Source organism: Lingula anatina, chromosome 1, assembly GCF_051362555.1.
Source record: "Lingula anatina isolate TDL-2025a chromosome 1, LinAna3.0, whole genome shotgun sequence".
Taxonomy (NCBI): Eukaryota; Metazoa; Brachiopoda; class Lingulata; order Lingulida; family Lingulidae; genus Lingula; species Lingula anatina.
The window spans coordinates 69,508,567-69,526,624 of NC_141767.1; the positions used below are offsets into that span (position 1 = coordinate 69,508,567).

General features: G+C 35.4%; 2 protein-coding genes across 4 annotated transcripts; one reads left to right on the plus strand and one right to left on the minus strand.

The window, feature by feature from the left end:
* Nucleotides 1–92: 92 nt before the first annotated feature.
* On the plus strand, nt 93–9,466 carry LOC106174890 (post-GPI attachment to proteins factor 6). Of its 3 annotated transcripts, XM_013556655.2 has the most exons (12): nt 93–244; nt 1,240–1,414; nt 1,881–2,097; nt 2,269–2,408; nt 2,662–2,942; nt 3,247–3,638; nt 4,263–4,483; nt 4,908–5,059; nt 5,472–5,650; nt 5,972–6,235; nt 6,497–6,707; nt 8,296–9,466. In XM_013556655.2, exons 1-12 carry the CDS (start codon nt 181–183, stop codon nt 8,376–8,378), a joined length of 2,379 nt encoding a protein of 792 aa, XP_013412109.2. In that variant the 5' UTR covers nt 93–180; the 3' UTR covers nt 8,379–9,466. The 3 variants fall into 3 exon arrangements, with proteins under 3 accessions (XP_013412109.2, XP_013412108.2, XP_086856294.1); XM_013556654.2 differs by having other exon boundaries at nt 6,497–9,466; XM_087000168.1 differs by lacking the exon at nt 93–244 and adding an exon at nt 248–270 and having other exon boundaries at nt 6,497–9,466.
* A 595-nt stretch (nt 9,467–10,061) lies between these two features.
* LOC106174854 (calcium homeostasis endoplasmic reticulum protein) lies at nt 10,062–18,050 on the minus strand. The gene is made up of 19 exons (XM_013556577.2): nt 17,865–18,050; nt 17,203–17,373; nt 16,668–16,957; nt 16,126–16,263; nt 15,762–15,838; nt 15,414–15,488; nt 15,065–15,176; nt 14,800–14,850; nt 13,872–13,910; nt 13,389–13,596; nt 12,989–13,032; nt 12,659–12,791; nt 12,301–12,497; nt 12,008–12,141; nt 11,640–11,852; nt 11,185–11,364; nt 10,907–10,980; nt 10,612–10,797; nt 10,062–10,322 (listed from the first exon to the last, which is right to left on the minus strand). Exons 1-18 carry the CDS (start codon nt 17,986–17,988, stop codon nt 10,613–10,615), a joined length of 2,445 nt encoding a protein of 814 aa, XP_013412031.2. The 5' UTR covers nt 17,989–18,050; the 3' UTR covers nt 10,062–10,322; nt 10,612.
* Between the last annotated feature and the right edge of the window lie 8 nt (nt 18,051–18,058).

Consider the following 18,058-nt stretch of genomic DNA (forward strand, 5'->3'; position numbering starts at 1 on the left):
TTACAAGTATAGCTCACATGGAATTTATAATTGTTCTATTTCTAAACTGCCAGAAAATTCTATTATACTGGACGTTATTGACTTTGCACTCCTCTCGATGCTCATTACAGTCCGCAGTTGTAAACAATCTTCGCCATGATTGGCTAAAAAGGCGTGATGTTGTAAGGGTTGTGAAGCAGGATGGATGCGGATGTCGTGCCGATAATATTTATATGGGTTTTACAGAATGTAGCACGAACATCTGGTGAGAAATGATATTTTGATATTATTGTACGTGTAACAATTTATCTGTAGGAATTCCATTTGGTATTATACCGATGCAGCATTGTGCGGTCCGTACTGTTAATGATGTGCCTGTCTTTTCTTGTTCCCAGCAGAAACAAGTCCACCGCAGCTGGTGATTGATGTAATATTATAATCAACTTGTTTGCGGTTTTTCCTGTCTTGTAAAATGTGTCATTTTGAAAATTTTGCGCTAAAAGCCAGAGCAATTAAGCCATGTATAAAATTCGATACAAATGCCCACATTCTCTACACTGACACTGTGCATAAAAGTGTTATTTGTGTGATTATCATTTTCTTCACACCGTTTTGTAGCATCAGTTTTTTTAGCATCTCTGCCTTTCACAATCAACTCAAAAAGGATTCAGAATTTTTTTTTCAATTTATTTATTTTATTTAAAATTTCTTTCTTTCTTTTTTTTTTTCTTCTTATTTTGCTTTCCCCCCACTTCTGCTCTCTCAATCTTTCATATATTTTGTTTTACCAAATAATTAAGCAACATCAAATTTTTTTCTGCTGCCTATAAAAAGTTGTAAGATGATGTGTACAGTGTCTTAGTATTCACGAGAGCAGATGTGGATCAACTTGTTCTGAATGCAGCCTTAGAATGAGAGACCTTCAACTTGATGTCTCCCATAGGACTACATAGATGAGGGATTTATAGTTGGTGGCCAGTAGGCCAAGGACATCACGTGTTTAGGTCAACACTTAGACAAAATATTCTCTGCTATCAAGGCCATAACAAAATATATTATTTCAATGTTTTCCAATTTCAACCTGTCATCCCTTTTTTTTTAATATGTCTGATTTACCCAAGGATTTAAAAAAATCTTTTAAGAAAAATATGTCTTTGATTTACCCAAGGATTTAAAAAATTATTTAAGGATATACATTGGGGGTTTAACCATATTTTTGTAAAATGAATCATAGGTGAACAATTTCTTTTTTCATTTCAGGTTATACATTTGTGGACACTACATGGACTACTGGATTGGAAGTCTCTGAATATGAGTCCTATAAAAATATGCGACTTTTCAAATTTGAAGTCCCAGATGACACAGTTCGGGCTGTGTTCAGTATGAAAGCAATAGTGAAAGGCAATGACAGGTGCCCCAACAGGAAGATATCAGTGTAAGGTGTTGCTTTTGGATATCCTTTACTCATGGGGTAAAGTGTCTTGTCTGACAGTGAAAGACATAATCCAGTGTGGTATTATTTTAACCAGACTCAACATTTACTTGTCTTGTTATGGCTAAGCTTTCACATGCTACTTGAGTAACCTGTTTACACATCCTTGCATGAGTACTGTACTTATGAAATGATTCTATTTGTATCATGTCATAACTGTTTTCATTTATTCATTTATTTATGAAAAGATTCATGCAGCAGTGTAATCTAACCTTATCTTTCAAGTGCGGAACTTTTCCCCCTTTTAAACTGTACGAATATGCTGTGCTATCATAGAGATCAAATCTTTCATTTTGATGGAAATGATGCCCTTAAAATAATGAGAAAATTTTCATTTGATTTTTCATTCATATATGTCATTGTGGTACATATTTTTTGCATCAACCTTTGGTTATCTTTTTCCTAACAGGAATATCCAAGAAGGTGGTTACCCACTTCACAACATCAGCAGTGACGTATTTCCAGACAAGTTTTATTTAAACCGCAGTATGTCTATCTCATTACCTGGTATCAGTACAGACGCCCATTCTACCAGCACAGAGCTGTACCTAAGTGTACCAAAACCAGGAAGCTACTTTGCTGGAGCCTTCATATCTGAGGATAAAGATGACAAGAGTGATGGTATAGTAAGTAGTCATAGTGTGCTTTATCTTGATGTTCTCTTAATGTGTTAGTTTTTGCACTAATAGTTATGTTTGTGAATGAAATAGAATTATTCCTGGCCATTATGCTATCAGTCAGTGTTGTGAAGTTGTTACAGAAGAACCATTCAAAATGCCAGTATATTTTTGTTCCAGACGCAAAAAGAATTCAAGGAGGTGTGCCACTATTTTATCACCATAACAATGCTGTCCTACACCAAGCAGGGTACACAGCAAATGGCAACCTCTCAGAGTAATGCAGTCCAACTGGGCCCACATGGCGGGGGAATGTACAGGTATGTCAACTGATGGCCCAGTAATAAGGAGGACCCTGCTGCACTAGGAGACTAAGTATTTAAAAATAGAGCTGTCTGAATACATTTGTAGTAGTGAAAATTATTGATATAATGGTCATATTAAAAAGAGATGTATTCTAGTAATTTTTCTTTTGAAGATAAACATCATTTCATTTTGGAGGTTAAATCTTGTCCCAGGTAAAATAAAAACAACTTCTTGATGTGATTTGTATACCTTTTCATATCATTTCAGGATGTTTATGCCCAATGATGTGTGGAGATATGTCATCAGCATAAACAAATGTGTTGTGCACACAAATCTCAGCCAGTGCCCTGTAGTACTGTACACGCGCAGTGCCAGTTTCCCTGTCCTAAGGGGCAGAGATAAAGACACACACTTGATGAACTGCACAGATGCAGGCATTCCTTGCAGAAGCACAGTGCATTCCCCACTGGCTGGCACTTGGCTGTATTTGTATATAAACAATACTTACAATGCCACTGTGGACCTTATACTCAGCGTCTTACCAGATGGTAAATATATTTTTACCAAAGATACTATTTTTATTTATTTATTTATTTATTTATTTATTTATTTATTTATTTATTTATTTATTTATTTATTTATTTATTTTCATAAGTTTCAATCCATACAATATAAAAGGCTTAAAGTATTCATATGCAGATATGTTGTCTTCATTAAATAATGGTGGTAGCAAAGAATTGATGTATGATACTTTATTCATCATTTCTGCGCTTCTTTAACTGATAGTATATTAGTTGTCTTTTAGTTATTCATTTGTAAATATCAATATGTTCTCTATGTGGTTCCTTTCAGAATGTCTATCTATCAACTCTGCCCCTCAGAGAAGGTCACAATTACAGTCCCCAATATCATCAGACAGTCAAGTCACTGTAACAGTATTCCCAATGAATGAAGACTCTCAGACCAATAGAACAGCAGCCAACACCACAGAAACCCAGGCTGCCCAGGAGGTGCTATATAATGTGACAAACCAGGAGGGAAAGTGTGCAATAGGAACCCTGGGAAGGTTCCAGGGTCCAGGAGACTTCAGGGCCCAGTTCTGGCCCCACGTGGAGGACGTTGCTCTGGCCAGCACGGTGGTCATTCCGGTCGGCTCTAAGGTGGTGTGGTCCTATGAAATACTGCCACAGTCAGATGCTGGGGGAACTCTCCATATATCTGTACACATTAACTCCTCTAGCATGGTAAGGTCAGGCTGGAACACAGTTGTTTAGTTCTTTTTAGTTCTTTTTAGTTCTTTTTACATTGAGAGGTACACAGCAGGGGCGTATCCAGAGATATTTTCTGATAGTCTTCCAAATTATCTTTGTTGATCCATCCTCCATTTTTAACTGTCTTCAGACAGAAAAAAATTATATGCCGTCAATGTTTACTTAAAAATTCTGAACATCTTCCGGAAGACCCAGAAGGTGGCTTCCATCCGCCCCTACACTGAGCTGTACCTGTCCACTTCAACAAGGCCCATCATAATTCAGTTACAAGATCCTCACAAGTTGGGTACCTACTTTTAACTTAATTAATTTGCCATTTTGAGCATGAGGGTATTTGAAGTTGAATGTATTAACCAGGCTATTAAGTTGTCAATTTTTCAAAAAGGACTAATCCAGTTAAGTATGTCACTTGATGTGTAAAGGACCATTTAATCTTTTGCTCCTTTAGTAAAACACTATCACTACTGTGGCAGTTAAACTGGAGGGAGGAATGTAACCCGCATTTCTTGATCTTTATAATACATAATTCATTTCATTTCAGATGTATTTGATACAGACATTTAATGAATTACTACCCACTGTCAAATCTTCTTTCAGCCCATCAAGCCATACAACACCTCAGTCAAAGTTTGCATTATGAGAGGTAGACTACCACTGGACGATACTGGGGTGATGTGTCCTGACGTCAATATGTTGTTCCCTAACACCAGTGATGGGGACAGCAGTGAGAGTGAGGACCTCTACATACCCTACCCTGAATCTGGAAGATGGTACATGGGACTGCAGGCGCTGTGCTACGAATTTGACGCCCTGTCAAAGTAAGAGTTCCTTTCATATTGTGCTGGATGAGAGATCACTCTGGGGGCACACACACACACACGTGCACGCATGCACACACACACACATACACACACACACACACACAAAAATGTTGATTTCTGGGGGGTTTTCTCTCAAAATTTCAAGTAAAAAATACTAGTGGAAAATGTGGGCTTGAATCTGGGTATGCGCCAGGACACTGACAGAGGACAAAAGACATAATGATATCAAAATATGATATCAAATGATGTGTTACCAGTAATTATATTTCATTTTCTATCTCTGTCATCTGTTGTGCTTGCTGTGGTTGCTCTTGGGCTTTATAAGATAATTAGGCCATTAAACCAAGAGCATTATCGTTTTTATCCCAATTTTCGAGGTTTTCAGATTTGTGTCAATAATTTCTGCATGTGCTCATTCCAGTCAGACCAAGCCTGTCCTGTGTACAAATTACACTTTGCTAGACCTCCATGTTTCCCTGTCCCCCTGTGTGGATGGGGAGTGCGGGAAGTACGGGGAGTGTAGGGCTTACTCCTCGGGGATGAACATATACTCCACATGTGTGTGCTTTACTGGTAAGGCTTCATGTCTCTGCTAGCAACTATATGGCAGTACGTAGTTTTCGTAAAAGAAATTACTATAATGATTTACTGAAGCTTTACTATACATATCAACCTTAGTTCATAATATTCATTTCTGATTTATTGATATTTCGTATTGGTGAAGAGGAATTCATTGAACTGATTTTATTTAGTATTATTTTCAAAAAAGAACCAGGATTTTGTATAGTTTATGATGCTGTCATGTTATTAAGAATTGCGCTCTAAGTACCAAAGGCTTTAGATATCTGTCACAACTTTTTGCTAGTTTAATCCCCTATATTACATTTTGTTAATTATATTTTACGCTGTGGAGTTTTATTTGCTTGGCGTGTGCGTACAATTGCATACATAGGGTTTCCTAAGTAATATTTTTTGTTGTTTTCAGGTTACCATGGTTATGGCTGCACAGACACGTCTCAGGCCCTCCCAGAGTCTGTCCAGCTCTTACAGACAATGCTTCTGACTCTCAGTAACCTGTTCTTTATCCCAGGGATTGTCCTGGCTATATACAGGAGGTTCTACGTAGAGGCCTTTGTCTATGCCTTCAACATGTTTTTTTCAACAGTGAGTGAGCTAAACAAAGTGCTTATATAGTGGAAGATGAAAAGAAAATTATAGCTAAACCTACAAATATGTGATATAATGTGAGCAAAATCATGTAAAAAGCAGATGGTTTTATAGACAGACTACTACACTGGTTAATATTTTATATCATCTGAAACATGCTTTCACATGTATTCTAGGTATTATTCAGGACAGACTCCCTTTGTTAATATGTGTAATTCTATTGTTAATAACAAGTAAGACATCAGATTTACACATTTTGAATACTGTTCTTGGCAACTCTGCTTTAAAATATCAATGTGTGCAATATCTGTGTTCCAGTTTTACCATGCTTGTGATAGAAATAGACTGTACACGTGGTGTTTGATGAAATATGACACCCTCAGTTTCTGCGACTTCTATGGCTCCATCATGTCTTTCTGGGTGACCATTATCATCATGGCCAGACTGCCAGATGAGGCCAAGTGGTTCCTCCACATGCTGGGGGCCCTGGGGATCTCTATAGGAGTGGAGTATGACAGATACAGCCTCCCAGCATTTATAGTGCCCTTCGCAATAGCAGCTGTGGTGACATTTGGTTCTTGGGTGAGTAATTATACTGGAGTGAGTAGATCACTGTAAGTGATACTTAATACCATGAATTTTTTTTTTTTTTTTTGCCTACCTTTGTGCATGGATATCGGAGAACAAAAATAAGAATCATGTTGAGATAAAGAAAACTGTCTGAGATGCAGTCTTATTCAATTAATTGATATCACACTTGAACTGTTGTTTTTATTGATGAGGATCTGTTATGTAATGTTTTATACTCTCACTGTTTTGTTTGCTTTCTTTTCTACACTTCAGATGTATCAGTGCAGGAAAAGAAGAAGCTGCTACCCATCTAAGAAGCGGTGGCTGTGTTATCTGCTCCCAGGCATCCTGCTGGCAGGAATAGGACTGTGTGTTTTTGCGTTTGCGGAGACAGATGAAAACTATGCCTACACACACAGTGTATGGCATTTCACCATAGCTTCCAGTGTGTTCTTTTTACTCCCTCCTCGGCGTAGAAAGTCAGGTATGGAATATGCCTCATTTGATAACACTACATCCAGCCTGGATGTGACTACAGTACCAACTTCCAGTCACTTGGTAATGGTGCCCTCTGATGGCATAGTCCAAAGTCAACCAGATACTAACTCCATAATATAGGGAAACTTTGGGGTATTGTCTCCCTGCTTCTTGTGTATTTCTTGTCTTGTGGGTGACAGTAACATCTTGTTAAATTGGATGTACCACCGAAGTGATGTGAACTATCTTCTCATTCATAACTCTTCTGACTAGCAAGTGAAGGCAATTAAGCCAATATGTGCTCAGCATGAATTCAAGATATTTATATGGAAATTTGAAGCTGGATTTTTTTTTATCCTTAATTACAGTAAAATCAAAATCTACTGAATATTGCTGAGCAGTCCATGACTTAGTACATGTTATTAGAATTATGCGGGAGGCAATCGCAATAGTGTAAATCTTATTTAGTGTTGTAACCCTGAGATGGGTGCTGGCAGTCTTTGTACTTAATCACTATAAAAATGGAACTAGAATGATTTTATTCATGCTTGGAATGATCTACAAGTTAAGTTTAGGAAAAATATGTGTGTACACACAATTGTATTTTTTCCCAGTGCATGATGCTTTTGTGCCTTGTTGATTTTTCATTTATAGTAAAACCTTTTAAGATTATTTTATTTTATTATATTATCGTGTATGTGTTAGTGTGTTTGCGTGCATGTGTGTGTGAGCAAAGTCTTGGATAAGCATGGGTACACATAGATTTAACTATAGTGCATGATACTTTTTGTGCCTTGTGTTTTTTGTAAATATAATCTCTAATATTATAACCTTGAACTTTTGTGAAAAAGGTTTAATATACTTATATATCCATATATGAATTGATTTTAAGATTTATTGATTTAAGTCAATATGTGCATGTTGAATTGTGAAGCAAATATTGAATGAAGTTTTATTGTACAAACCACGTTAACTTGACTGAATACTATCTCTATGTGCATGAATGACTTGTTATGGAAAATGAGTTTTTATTGTTTTGTTTTAGATTTCACACCAGTATTTTGAGTTAACATGGGATTGTGTTAAATATCTAGTCACATGCAGCAAATAATGCATTTTATTATTATTTCTATTATTATTATTATTATTTTGCATGGATATTTGTAGCTTACTTGCTTTGCTAGAATATGGAACAGTGCAAGCATGTACAGCAGGCGGGCATACATATCAGGTGGATTTAAAAACTTCCTGAACTCTACATTTTATTAACTCAAAAGCCATCAATTATAATTCAGTGAAATTTCACATTTACTGCTACATGATATTATATGGCACTGGGAATATAAAGCTACATGTAACATAATGCTGCCTTTAATTTATATATCAGAGTTTATTAATTATTTTTTATCCACCTGAGTGACAAATTGTATATAGTATGGCTTGCATCACTCCTGTTCACAGGCAAAAAGTAATTATATAAACAACTTTTTTTAAATTTTATTCCCAATTTCATCACAGCATAACTGGCATGCATTTCACCTGTACTGTTCTCACTAGAAAGTTGACCTGAAACTGTTGTTGTGTTTGGTTTTCAGATCAATGTCAACCTGGTGCTAAAGATAGGGTAGTCACTGCTCTCTTGGACCATGAAGGAAATACTGTGCAAGCTATAATCTAGTTGCTTTTAGAGTCTTGCTATTCTTGAGATCAATTAGCAGAGGGAAGCATCTTTTTGTGCTTTCTCTTTTGATAACTATTTGCATTTTTTGTTTTGTTGATTTTGATTGACATAAATTAAACTTAATGATTTTTTTATAAAAAGAACTAATCAAATCTGTTGAATATTGCTTTCTGTTAATATGGCAAGTGAACATGACATGAAGCTCAATAAAATTATTTACTAGTATTTTTATATACAGACTCTTCCACTGTCTGTCTATACATTCTGATTATCTGCTTGTCCTCTTTGTCGCCATTCAAAACTGTCAAACCTTATTACTTTAAAGATTCGCAAACCGTAACTTTGTTTCACTTCAAAATCATAAAGGGTTTTTCTTGATAAAAACACCTAAAAATAGCCCTTTTTGGATTATTTCTGCAAAAAATTATCTCAATTTTTGTCGTATTTTGCATGCACACCTGCATTGTTTGGACTTGACTCCATTATCATCATTTCATTTAGGTGTTGTCTGATAAAAATGCTGGTAATGCTTGAAAATCGGAGATTGGCATAGCTGCAGTTAATGTTTTTGTGTAGTGTCTGTATATTTGCCAGCTTTGCTGTCTAATTTATCATTATATGATGATATACAAATTACTTAGTTTTGTATTTATGTCATTTTAGCAAATGATATAACATCTTCAATTTCATTTGTATTGTTGTTATTGCAAAGGAAGGAACTGAGCTGGCTAATTTTTCTAGAGGCAAACAGAATGTTCTCGAAATATGTTTAATTATTAGACAAATTAATATAATGTCAGGATCTTTCTAATGCAGTCCATTTACTTTTTGTAGTTAAAATTGTTATTTAATTTATTACTTTTGTTTTTTTATAACTAACCATTAATTTAAATCGCACATAAGTAGACATTAAGAATTTCAGGATCTTTCTCAAATTTGTGATCATTTGATTGCTCTTCATAAAGAATAACGTGTACTTACATAGTCCAGATTATTTTATGTTAATTGTATCTTGTGATACTGGTTTTAAGTGGTGAGTTATGTGTAATAGTATTGTATAATAAAATTCATTTTGTATAAGGGTATTCAGTTTGATTCCTGTCCATTAATATAGCTGGTCAAGACCATTTACTTCCTTACCCGTTAAAAACACACTATCCACATTTTCTGTGTCTACGTCTTGCAAAACTACTTATCTTTCCCCAATTCATGCCTCAAAAAACATAAAAACCATCATATTAAAAACTGATGTTCATATTTCATTCTGAAACGTAGAGGAAACCTTTGTGGCCAAAGTGACAAGTCACAAGGAGGGGTCAAAAGATGATTTGTGAACAGGAGAAAATTGCTTTCTTTTTTTCAAGGAAGATTTGATCTGGCAGGAAAGTTCCAGATAGTAAAGACCTCTTTTTTTTTTTTTTTTTTTTTGAAGATGCATAGGTGAGTGGGAAGGTCAAATTATTGCCACTAAAACCCCCGCAAATTCTACCATAGTTTCAAAAAGTATAACTGAAAAAAAAACTAAAGTACAGGGTTTCTTTTTATTCCCCAAAATGATAAATGCAAGCTAAAATTTTCGTGGAAATGGACAATAACCTTAAAAATTCAGCAAGTATTTTTTTGTAAGTAACCAAAGCATGTATCATGCTGGGCATCTCTTATCCATGAACAAATACATACTACATATTTGGAATGATTTATTTTATACAAATTTAAACAATATGTACATGGTCATGCAGATATTTTTGCACAAAGTTATTTATAAGCTGTATATTAAGAAGCTGACCACTGAAGTCTTTCAAATGTTTTTTACTTGGACATGGTCATGAAGTTGTCCGTTTTTAACAATGGAGCAGTCTTGGAAAGATGTATCATGAGCTTTTTTATGTTAAAATCTTGAATTCCTTGCCATCAACGCTGTCCTATTTGAAGCAAATTTTTCTGAAATTGGAAAACAAAATCAGTGATAGAATATCAAATATGAGACATTCTGGATAGTGGAGACTTAAGTTTGAGAATATCATAAAATAAAGTCAAGGCTTAATTCTTAAACACTTCACATTAATGCAATTTCATTACTCACAAAATGCTTATCACAAATACGAACTTTTCCTCAATACATTCACAAAAAAAAAAAAAAACTAGTAAAATTAAATAAGTTATAATTAAATGGTCTGAGTAAACTCTTTTCCCCATAATCCAACAACAAATTGACAATATCTTCTCTCACCTTAGGTATCCCTGGCCTTCATTCTCTGTATGAATCCTTGGCTCTTGTTCTTCCTGAACTGTTCAAATGGATCCTGCATGTTCATGCCTATGCCTTTGTACATGTCTACCTTAGCTCTGGCCTCCCCAGCATCAATAGGGTCCACTCTGCCCTGCTCTGAGGCCCCCAGCCCCGCCCCTCCCCAACCTGAAACACACAGATTTGGATTTAGAAAGAGAAATACTGCACAAGAAAAGAGAGTGGCACTTTAAAATAAAATAACAGACACTTTAAATAAATTGAGTTTGTTGCTTACCCATTTTCTTTAACAGCATGTGTCCCTTGTTTTCTTCTCCCAGCTTCTGATTGGAGGTATAGAAAGGCTCAGTACTGGAACACAAATTAAACATATGGATATTTACTTGTTCTATTCATGTAACTTTTTATACAGTAACACACAACAAACATCAGAAAAATATCTGTTAAAATTATAAATAACAACTATCTATCAATTGAAAATGTAGCACTAAAGGAAACTCAACAAGAAATTACAATTAAGCAAAAAATATATATATTATTCACAATAGCACTTACTAAATGAATTCGGGTGAACGACTCCTTGACTTTGACTTTCTTTTTCTTACTGGTGATGGAGATCGTGACCTGGATTTCTTCTGATAAGGTGACCTTGACCTAGATCTGGACCTTGACTTTGACTTTGACCTGGAAGACCTCTGATAGGGCAATGGAGACCCCGATGGTTCTGGGCTCCTGCTGTTAGAAAATTAAAAAAACAAAAAGATTAAAAAAGAATAGTAGGATTATATTCAAACTATTAAACTTTATGAGATGAATGTTTTGGTTCTTGAAGGAAGTATCTTTATTGCAGAAGTATAATTCTCTAAATATTCTTCTGCAGTATTACTTCTGTAACACAACTGCAGATATCAAAAGAAAACTCCCTGATCTACTTGAATTCTCTGTACACTTAGCCAATGATAGTTAGATACATTGACCATTTGCATAAGTATTCCCGAAAAGGAGCATACCTGGGCTTTCTCCTTCTTCTGGGCGAGGCTGACCTTGATCTGCTCCTTGACCTTGACCTGCTTCTTGATCGTGACCTTGATTGTGGTGACCTTGATCTTGATCTGGATCTGGATCGAGATCTTGATCTTTTTCTTTTTCCTTTTTGCCTCATCTTTTTAGCTTGCTGCTTAGCTTTGAAAAATTCTAAAAGTCCAAGCTTTTCCCATCCTTCACTGAAATAAAAATATTCATCAAACTGTCTTAGTTAAATACTTCAAAAAATAAACTTTCAGAATAAAAATGAATAAAATTTCATTTTATTTTAATTCATAATATTTTGTAAACAGCATCTACATTAAAATTTTTCTGTTGAGCAATTTCATCTCACCTATCCCTTGGATTTTCATGTGTGGGTGGAGAATAAAAGGCCTCCACGGCTGCCAGGAGCCTGTCTGTAGGGGGCATGGGTGGAGGCAGACGGATGTTTTTGGGATCAAGTGGTCTGTAGTCACAGTCCTCCAACTAAAACAATAAAAATCCTCCTTAAAATGCTATTATATGGCATTTGGTGGTATAACAGTGAAAACGTTACTAAAATCAGAGATGTATAAGTCTTAAAATAGAGTTGTATGAGTCTGTCTGACTGACAAAAACGATTAAACCAAAAGTGAATACATCTACCTTCACCAGTGGTGCCATGAGGCCAGCTGGCAGATCAAAGTAAGGCATGGTTGGCATCAGATCAGCATCTGTGATTACTGGGGGAGGCTGTGACAGGGGCGGCTGTAGACCTGGGAAACCTGGGGGTGGCCTGCTCAGGTCTGGGAGAGCCCCTGGGGGGAGGGGTAAAGGTGGGGGCGGGGCCTGACTGAAGTCAACTGGAAAATATATGTAAATATATGTAAATATATGCAAATGTTTATTAAAATGTTGAAAACAAGGTTTTTGTTTACTGACTACTGACTAACTTTAAAAATTCTGTTCACATCACACATACAACACATTATTGCCAAGAGATTATGTATTCTGGCAGCAGTACCTGGGGGAAGTCCTGGGGCCGGGCCAGCAGCTGTAGCAGGGGGAAACCCTGGGGGTGGCTGGGAAAATACAGGGGGTGGCTGAGAAGGATCAAAGGTGGGCGGAGGGAAACCTTGCCCTCCTGGAATGGGACCCTGAAATGATGAAGTCAACTGGTTACATGCTGGTCACATAATTCTCATTTCTATTGATATTTAAATGCCATGTGTGCCTTTTCTTTTTTCAGTACAAATGCAATAAAAATTACAAATACACTTGAGGTAATATTTCATCCATTCTTAAAAGATCATTCTCTGTAATTTCTGGCAGATATGACAAGTACACCACTTACTCCTGCTGCTGAGGCTGGTGGTAAGCTTGGGGCAGGTGGTAAACCTGGGGAAAACAAAACAGTTATAACACCTTTCTTTTTATTTGAAGAATGGTAAAATACACAAATTTAACTTCATACTTTAACGTGTTTTCTTCATATCTATCAAACCCAACAGCAATCTGGTTAACTCTGTTTTTGAAAAGCAACAGTAATATTAAGCTTATCATTTAATTATTGGTTATACGCTGATATACTTCACATAACAAACGTTAACTTGAAACTCTAAACCCATTTCTAGATTTACATCTAAAATCTAACTACAATCTGGTTAATATGAAGCATCAAACCCTGCTTTTTTCAAATCATTTAAACATTCCTTCCTTTTTTATTCTGAAATCCCCTGCGTAACCCAGCCTACCTGCCGGTGGTGGTTGCTGATGCTGCTGCTGCTGAGACTGCTGTAACAACTGTTGTTTTTGCTGCTCTAACTGCTGCTGTTGTTGTTGGAGCTGGCTGTTCAGATGGTTCACAAAGTCCTGATGTTGTTTCTGTAGGGAGGCATACTGGGACTGGATGGCCGAGGTGATCTGGCTGACAACATCCGAGTGGTCTTTGATAAGACTGGCCTGAAAAGAGGTCATGGCATCTAATTTGGGAACATTTTACCCCCTAAGACAGCTACTTCACCACAAAAATGTATTCATCACTTTAAAGCTTAGAATCTCTATTTGGTGATCAACTTTTCACATCATTTTTTACAAGATTACAAGACAATGACCTTTAAACTTCCCTGTGGTAAAATCCCTTGATACTTTCTATGTAACAAATAGCAAATACAGCAGTTGTGGACTTTTACTTCAGTTGTTCCAGAGATGTTGATCACTTCTGAGAGTTCCCTTACCTGATATGATGACATTGCTGATGCTGGGTCTGTCAATTGCTAAAATAAGGAAAAATTACATTTCACTCACTGAAAAAAATTACCCTCTTTGTCAAAATTGGACGATACTTAGCATGCATAGTCAACAAATGCCCCCATTTATTCCTAAAGGACAGTAAACTTTAACTATAGAAATGATAACTAGAACATAATTGGTAAGAACAACATCAAATATAGCCCAATGATTATGAATAAAGGTTAATTTATTTTTGCCATTTTTTCTTGAAATATGTTTTTTATCATGTAACAGTTCACATCATCAATTCAAGACTTGCTTTTACAAAGTGGTAGGGAGAAAAATGCAACACTTCAATAGCTGATATTAGTAAAATCAACATGATAATAATCAATGACTGAGAGTTAAGTCTGTGTAAATCATTCTACAACAATGTAAAACAAAACCATGATTCTAAAGTCCATAGTTTCATAATTACTTCATATGGTTTTTTGTTGTTTTTCATTACAGACAGTAATATGCAAAATTAAATTACAATTAGAATGCACTAATGCAGATACTACTACTACTACTACTAACAGAAAGATAAAATAAATAATATACCCATGTTTAGCTCACCTTTAGTGGCTAGAAATGAAAAAAAGAAAACGACAACAAACATTAGTATCTAAAGCTCCAAGATCATTAATAAAAGCATGTGATAGAACTAGGTTTAACTAAATAATGTGACTAGATATGTAACTGTTACACTTATTCAAAAAGAAAACACACACTACTGTAATGATAAGTGAAAGAATTGTTGATAAATGTGAAGAAAGCCCTACATCATGCACCTCTATTTTAGACTAATATGCAATGCAATATCAAGAAACAATTAATTTTGAGTATGATAAAATACACAACAACAAAAGCAAAATCTATCATTCATCTTACCTCCATAATGGCTGGATCAAAATATTTTTGATTTTCCCAAATTGTGAGTAACTAAAACAATATACATACTTATAAAATTATGGCAAAGTATCCAGTTTCTTTTATCCAGTCATGACAAAACTTGCCAGCTTCTGGCAAAATACAAAGTAAAGGTGAAGTCTTGCTTGCAATTTTGATCATATAATTTGGACATTATACGGTTTACAAATTATCTTTTAAAAACTTTTATCAGGAAATAAATATCATAAATACCCCACTGTCTCACCTTAGTTAATTTCTGCTGTTTCTCACTATCTATTCCATTGTGTGCAGCACAGAATATGGGGGTTACAACTGATTCAATGGATTTCTTTAACTCTTCAGCATTTTTTCGAGCACTAAGTCAAAGATATAAAACACTGGTAATATTTCCATGTTTACTAAGGGTATGATAAATAAAAATATAGTTTGCAGTGATTTTATAATTGCTTCTTTAATTTACGATACTGAGCATCACTTATAGAACTCTATTTTACAACTGGTTATTAGAAAAACTAGACACAAAGTTGAAAAACAATATGTACTGCCAATTGATAAATCTTTTAATGTTCTACTTAAAAACTAAAATAACCTACCAATGGTGCAGCACATCATTAATCAAATAAATAAGGTACAAGCGGCACTCAAACGTGGCATTCTTGTCTGTTATCCTAAAATCAAACAAATGTGTTGACAACCTTAACAGGACATTTTTCAAAATATTTTATTGACATCGGGTTAATATTCCACTCAACGTTTTGATGGCATTCTCATTCTCAATTTCTTTCATTTAAAAAATATTACCTCTATCATAACTATCTAAATGTCAGAATCTAAGAGCATAATTGCATAAAACTGGGGTGGTCATTTATTCAGTCTAACAATGACCAAAGTCTTATTTTTGTTCTAAATTTTCTTTTATAATTGTGAATTCAAATAATCACCTCTTCAATAAGTATAATGATATAAGGTCAGCATGTGCTTTTGAAGTGTTGTGGACAAAAATCCAATTTTTCCCAGCCTGCAAAATTAAAAACCATTTAATATAAAAACATTCCCATAAAGACACAAATTAAATCATCTCCCTCTGCAATATTGATGTTTTAAGCATGGACATACTAGACCTGCTATAATATACATTTTAATCTGTAGTTAAAGAGAAGAAAGCTACAAAACTATATGTAAAATGCAATTTATTTTATGTCACGATTACAGGAGAAAAGATAACTAGATATTACTAAGTAGAGAAATTAGGTCATTTAATAACACATTGTTACTGCTGAGGTTGGTATTTGGAAGCCTACTCACAGATATAGCATCCTTTGTACAGGATTCAATGACAGGGGTGACAATCTTGTCCAGGTCCTCCAGTCTGATATCACACTCGCGGCTCAACTGGAGGAGCGTCTCATCACGAGACTGCTGGATAGCGTCCTCTATCTGCATCTGGAAATACAACACAAGTTAACCAATTAAAAAATCTGATATAAATTAGAGTTCTTCATGTTTGTATCGTATTGTAGTTGCGATGAACTGTGATGACCTGTAACTGCAATGTTCAAGATACAATAACATTTCAAATAACTGCAGGAATTATCTCTCAGTGCATCAACATTCTATCAACTATTGATCAATCTACACAGAAGATCCAATATCACAGATGAAAGATTGTTTACAAAAATTCTCAAAATGCAAGCACTGAAGAAGCACAGCACTATATATGGGGTTTGGAGAGCTTTAAAAATACAACACTCAAATATCCAGTTTTCAGGATAAAGAGAACAGACTACCATCTCTTCAATATTAACTTTTCAATGGACATATATTCTTCTGTCCTGTCCATAACCAACCTGTTGCTGTTGTATAAGACTCTGGTACTGGGCAGCCAGGTTTTGTTCACTCTGCTTGATTTGTTCTTGAACATGCTGCTGCTGTTGCTGTATTTGCTGCATCAGCTGCTGTATCTGTGGTGATGGTTGGCCAGGCTGTGAAAGGGGCGGTGCCTGTTGTTGCCATGGTCCTGGTGGAATGACAGGAGGCGGGACAACTGGCAGAGACACCAGTGGTGGCACTATCATCTGTTGTTGCTGCTGCTGCTGTTGTTGTTGTTGGGCAAGTTTCTGCTTTTGTTGATTGATGACTGAATGGAAAAAATAAGACTGTAAAATTTTCTCACTACACACAGAGATGTGTCTGCCAAATTCCTGAGAAAATGATAACAACATTGAAATAAGTACATGTTTGGAAATACTGCACAAATCAAAGTTTCCCATTCATGTACCGTAACAGCACTATCTGAACAATGTGTATTATGCACTGAAATGATGTACATGCATAAGGTATGCTGTAATAATCAGATTATTTCCAAGTTTCCTTTAAACTCACTTGCTTGCTCCGATGTAACCCTGTATTGATAGTAGTTAAATAATTCTCCCCCAAAGAGAAAGGAGAACTTTGGATTGTCCTTCTGTTTATTTTTTGTCATATTTTCAAATTCTGGTCCATTTCTTGCAACAAACTGTGCAAGCTTGTCTATGATATTTTTCAGGTCTTGATCTGGAAATATAATATGTACATATTATAAAATTACAATTTAAATAAGGCAATGAAACATTTTTCTGTTACAGCTTCAATCATTTTCAGCAATACCAAAATAAAGTCCATTCAATTATTACAAATCTAATTGAAATTATAGGACAAAACATTAAGAAGATCTAACAGTAACAGTGAGCATTGGTTATAATAATGATAATCTATGTTGTCCTAATTTCTATTTTGCCTCAAACAGTGATTAATGACATGAATTTCACGTTCAGTTGTTCTTGTAGTGTTGGTTACTGCAATGTGAAAGTAAGAATGTGGAAGTGTGAGTTACTGATAACTGATGACCGCAGAGCCAGTGCTGCTTCATTACTACTGTACATGTACAGTCCCATTTGGAGTTTTCACCGGGAAAAAAGCTTGATAACAAAAAGTCTAAATTAATTTATCTCTTTAACACAACCTGCAATGTGGTTTCGTTTGTTAGTTCTCTTATCTGCATTTACCTTCAGGTGGCTTAGGTAAATCCATTTTCGGCGGATTTTCTTTCACGGGCTCACCACTGTACACTGCAACCGGATGTGTCTGAGACCTGCGAGTGCAAAGCCTTATGGGAGTTTCCAGATACATTTTCAGTTTCGATGTTATTTTTCACCAAATATCTGTGAATTGGTTTCATTGATAACTAAGATATCTTTTG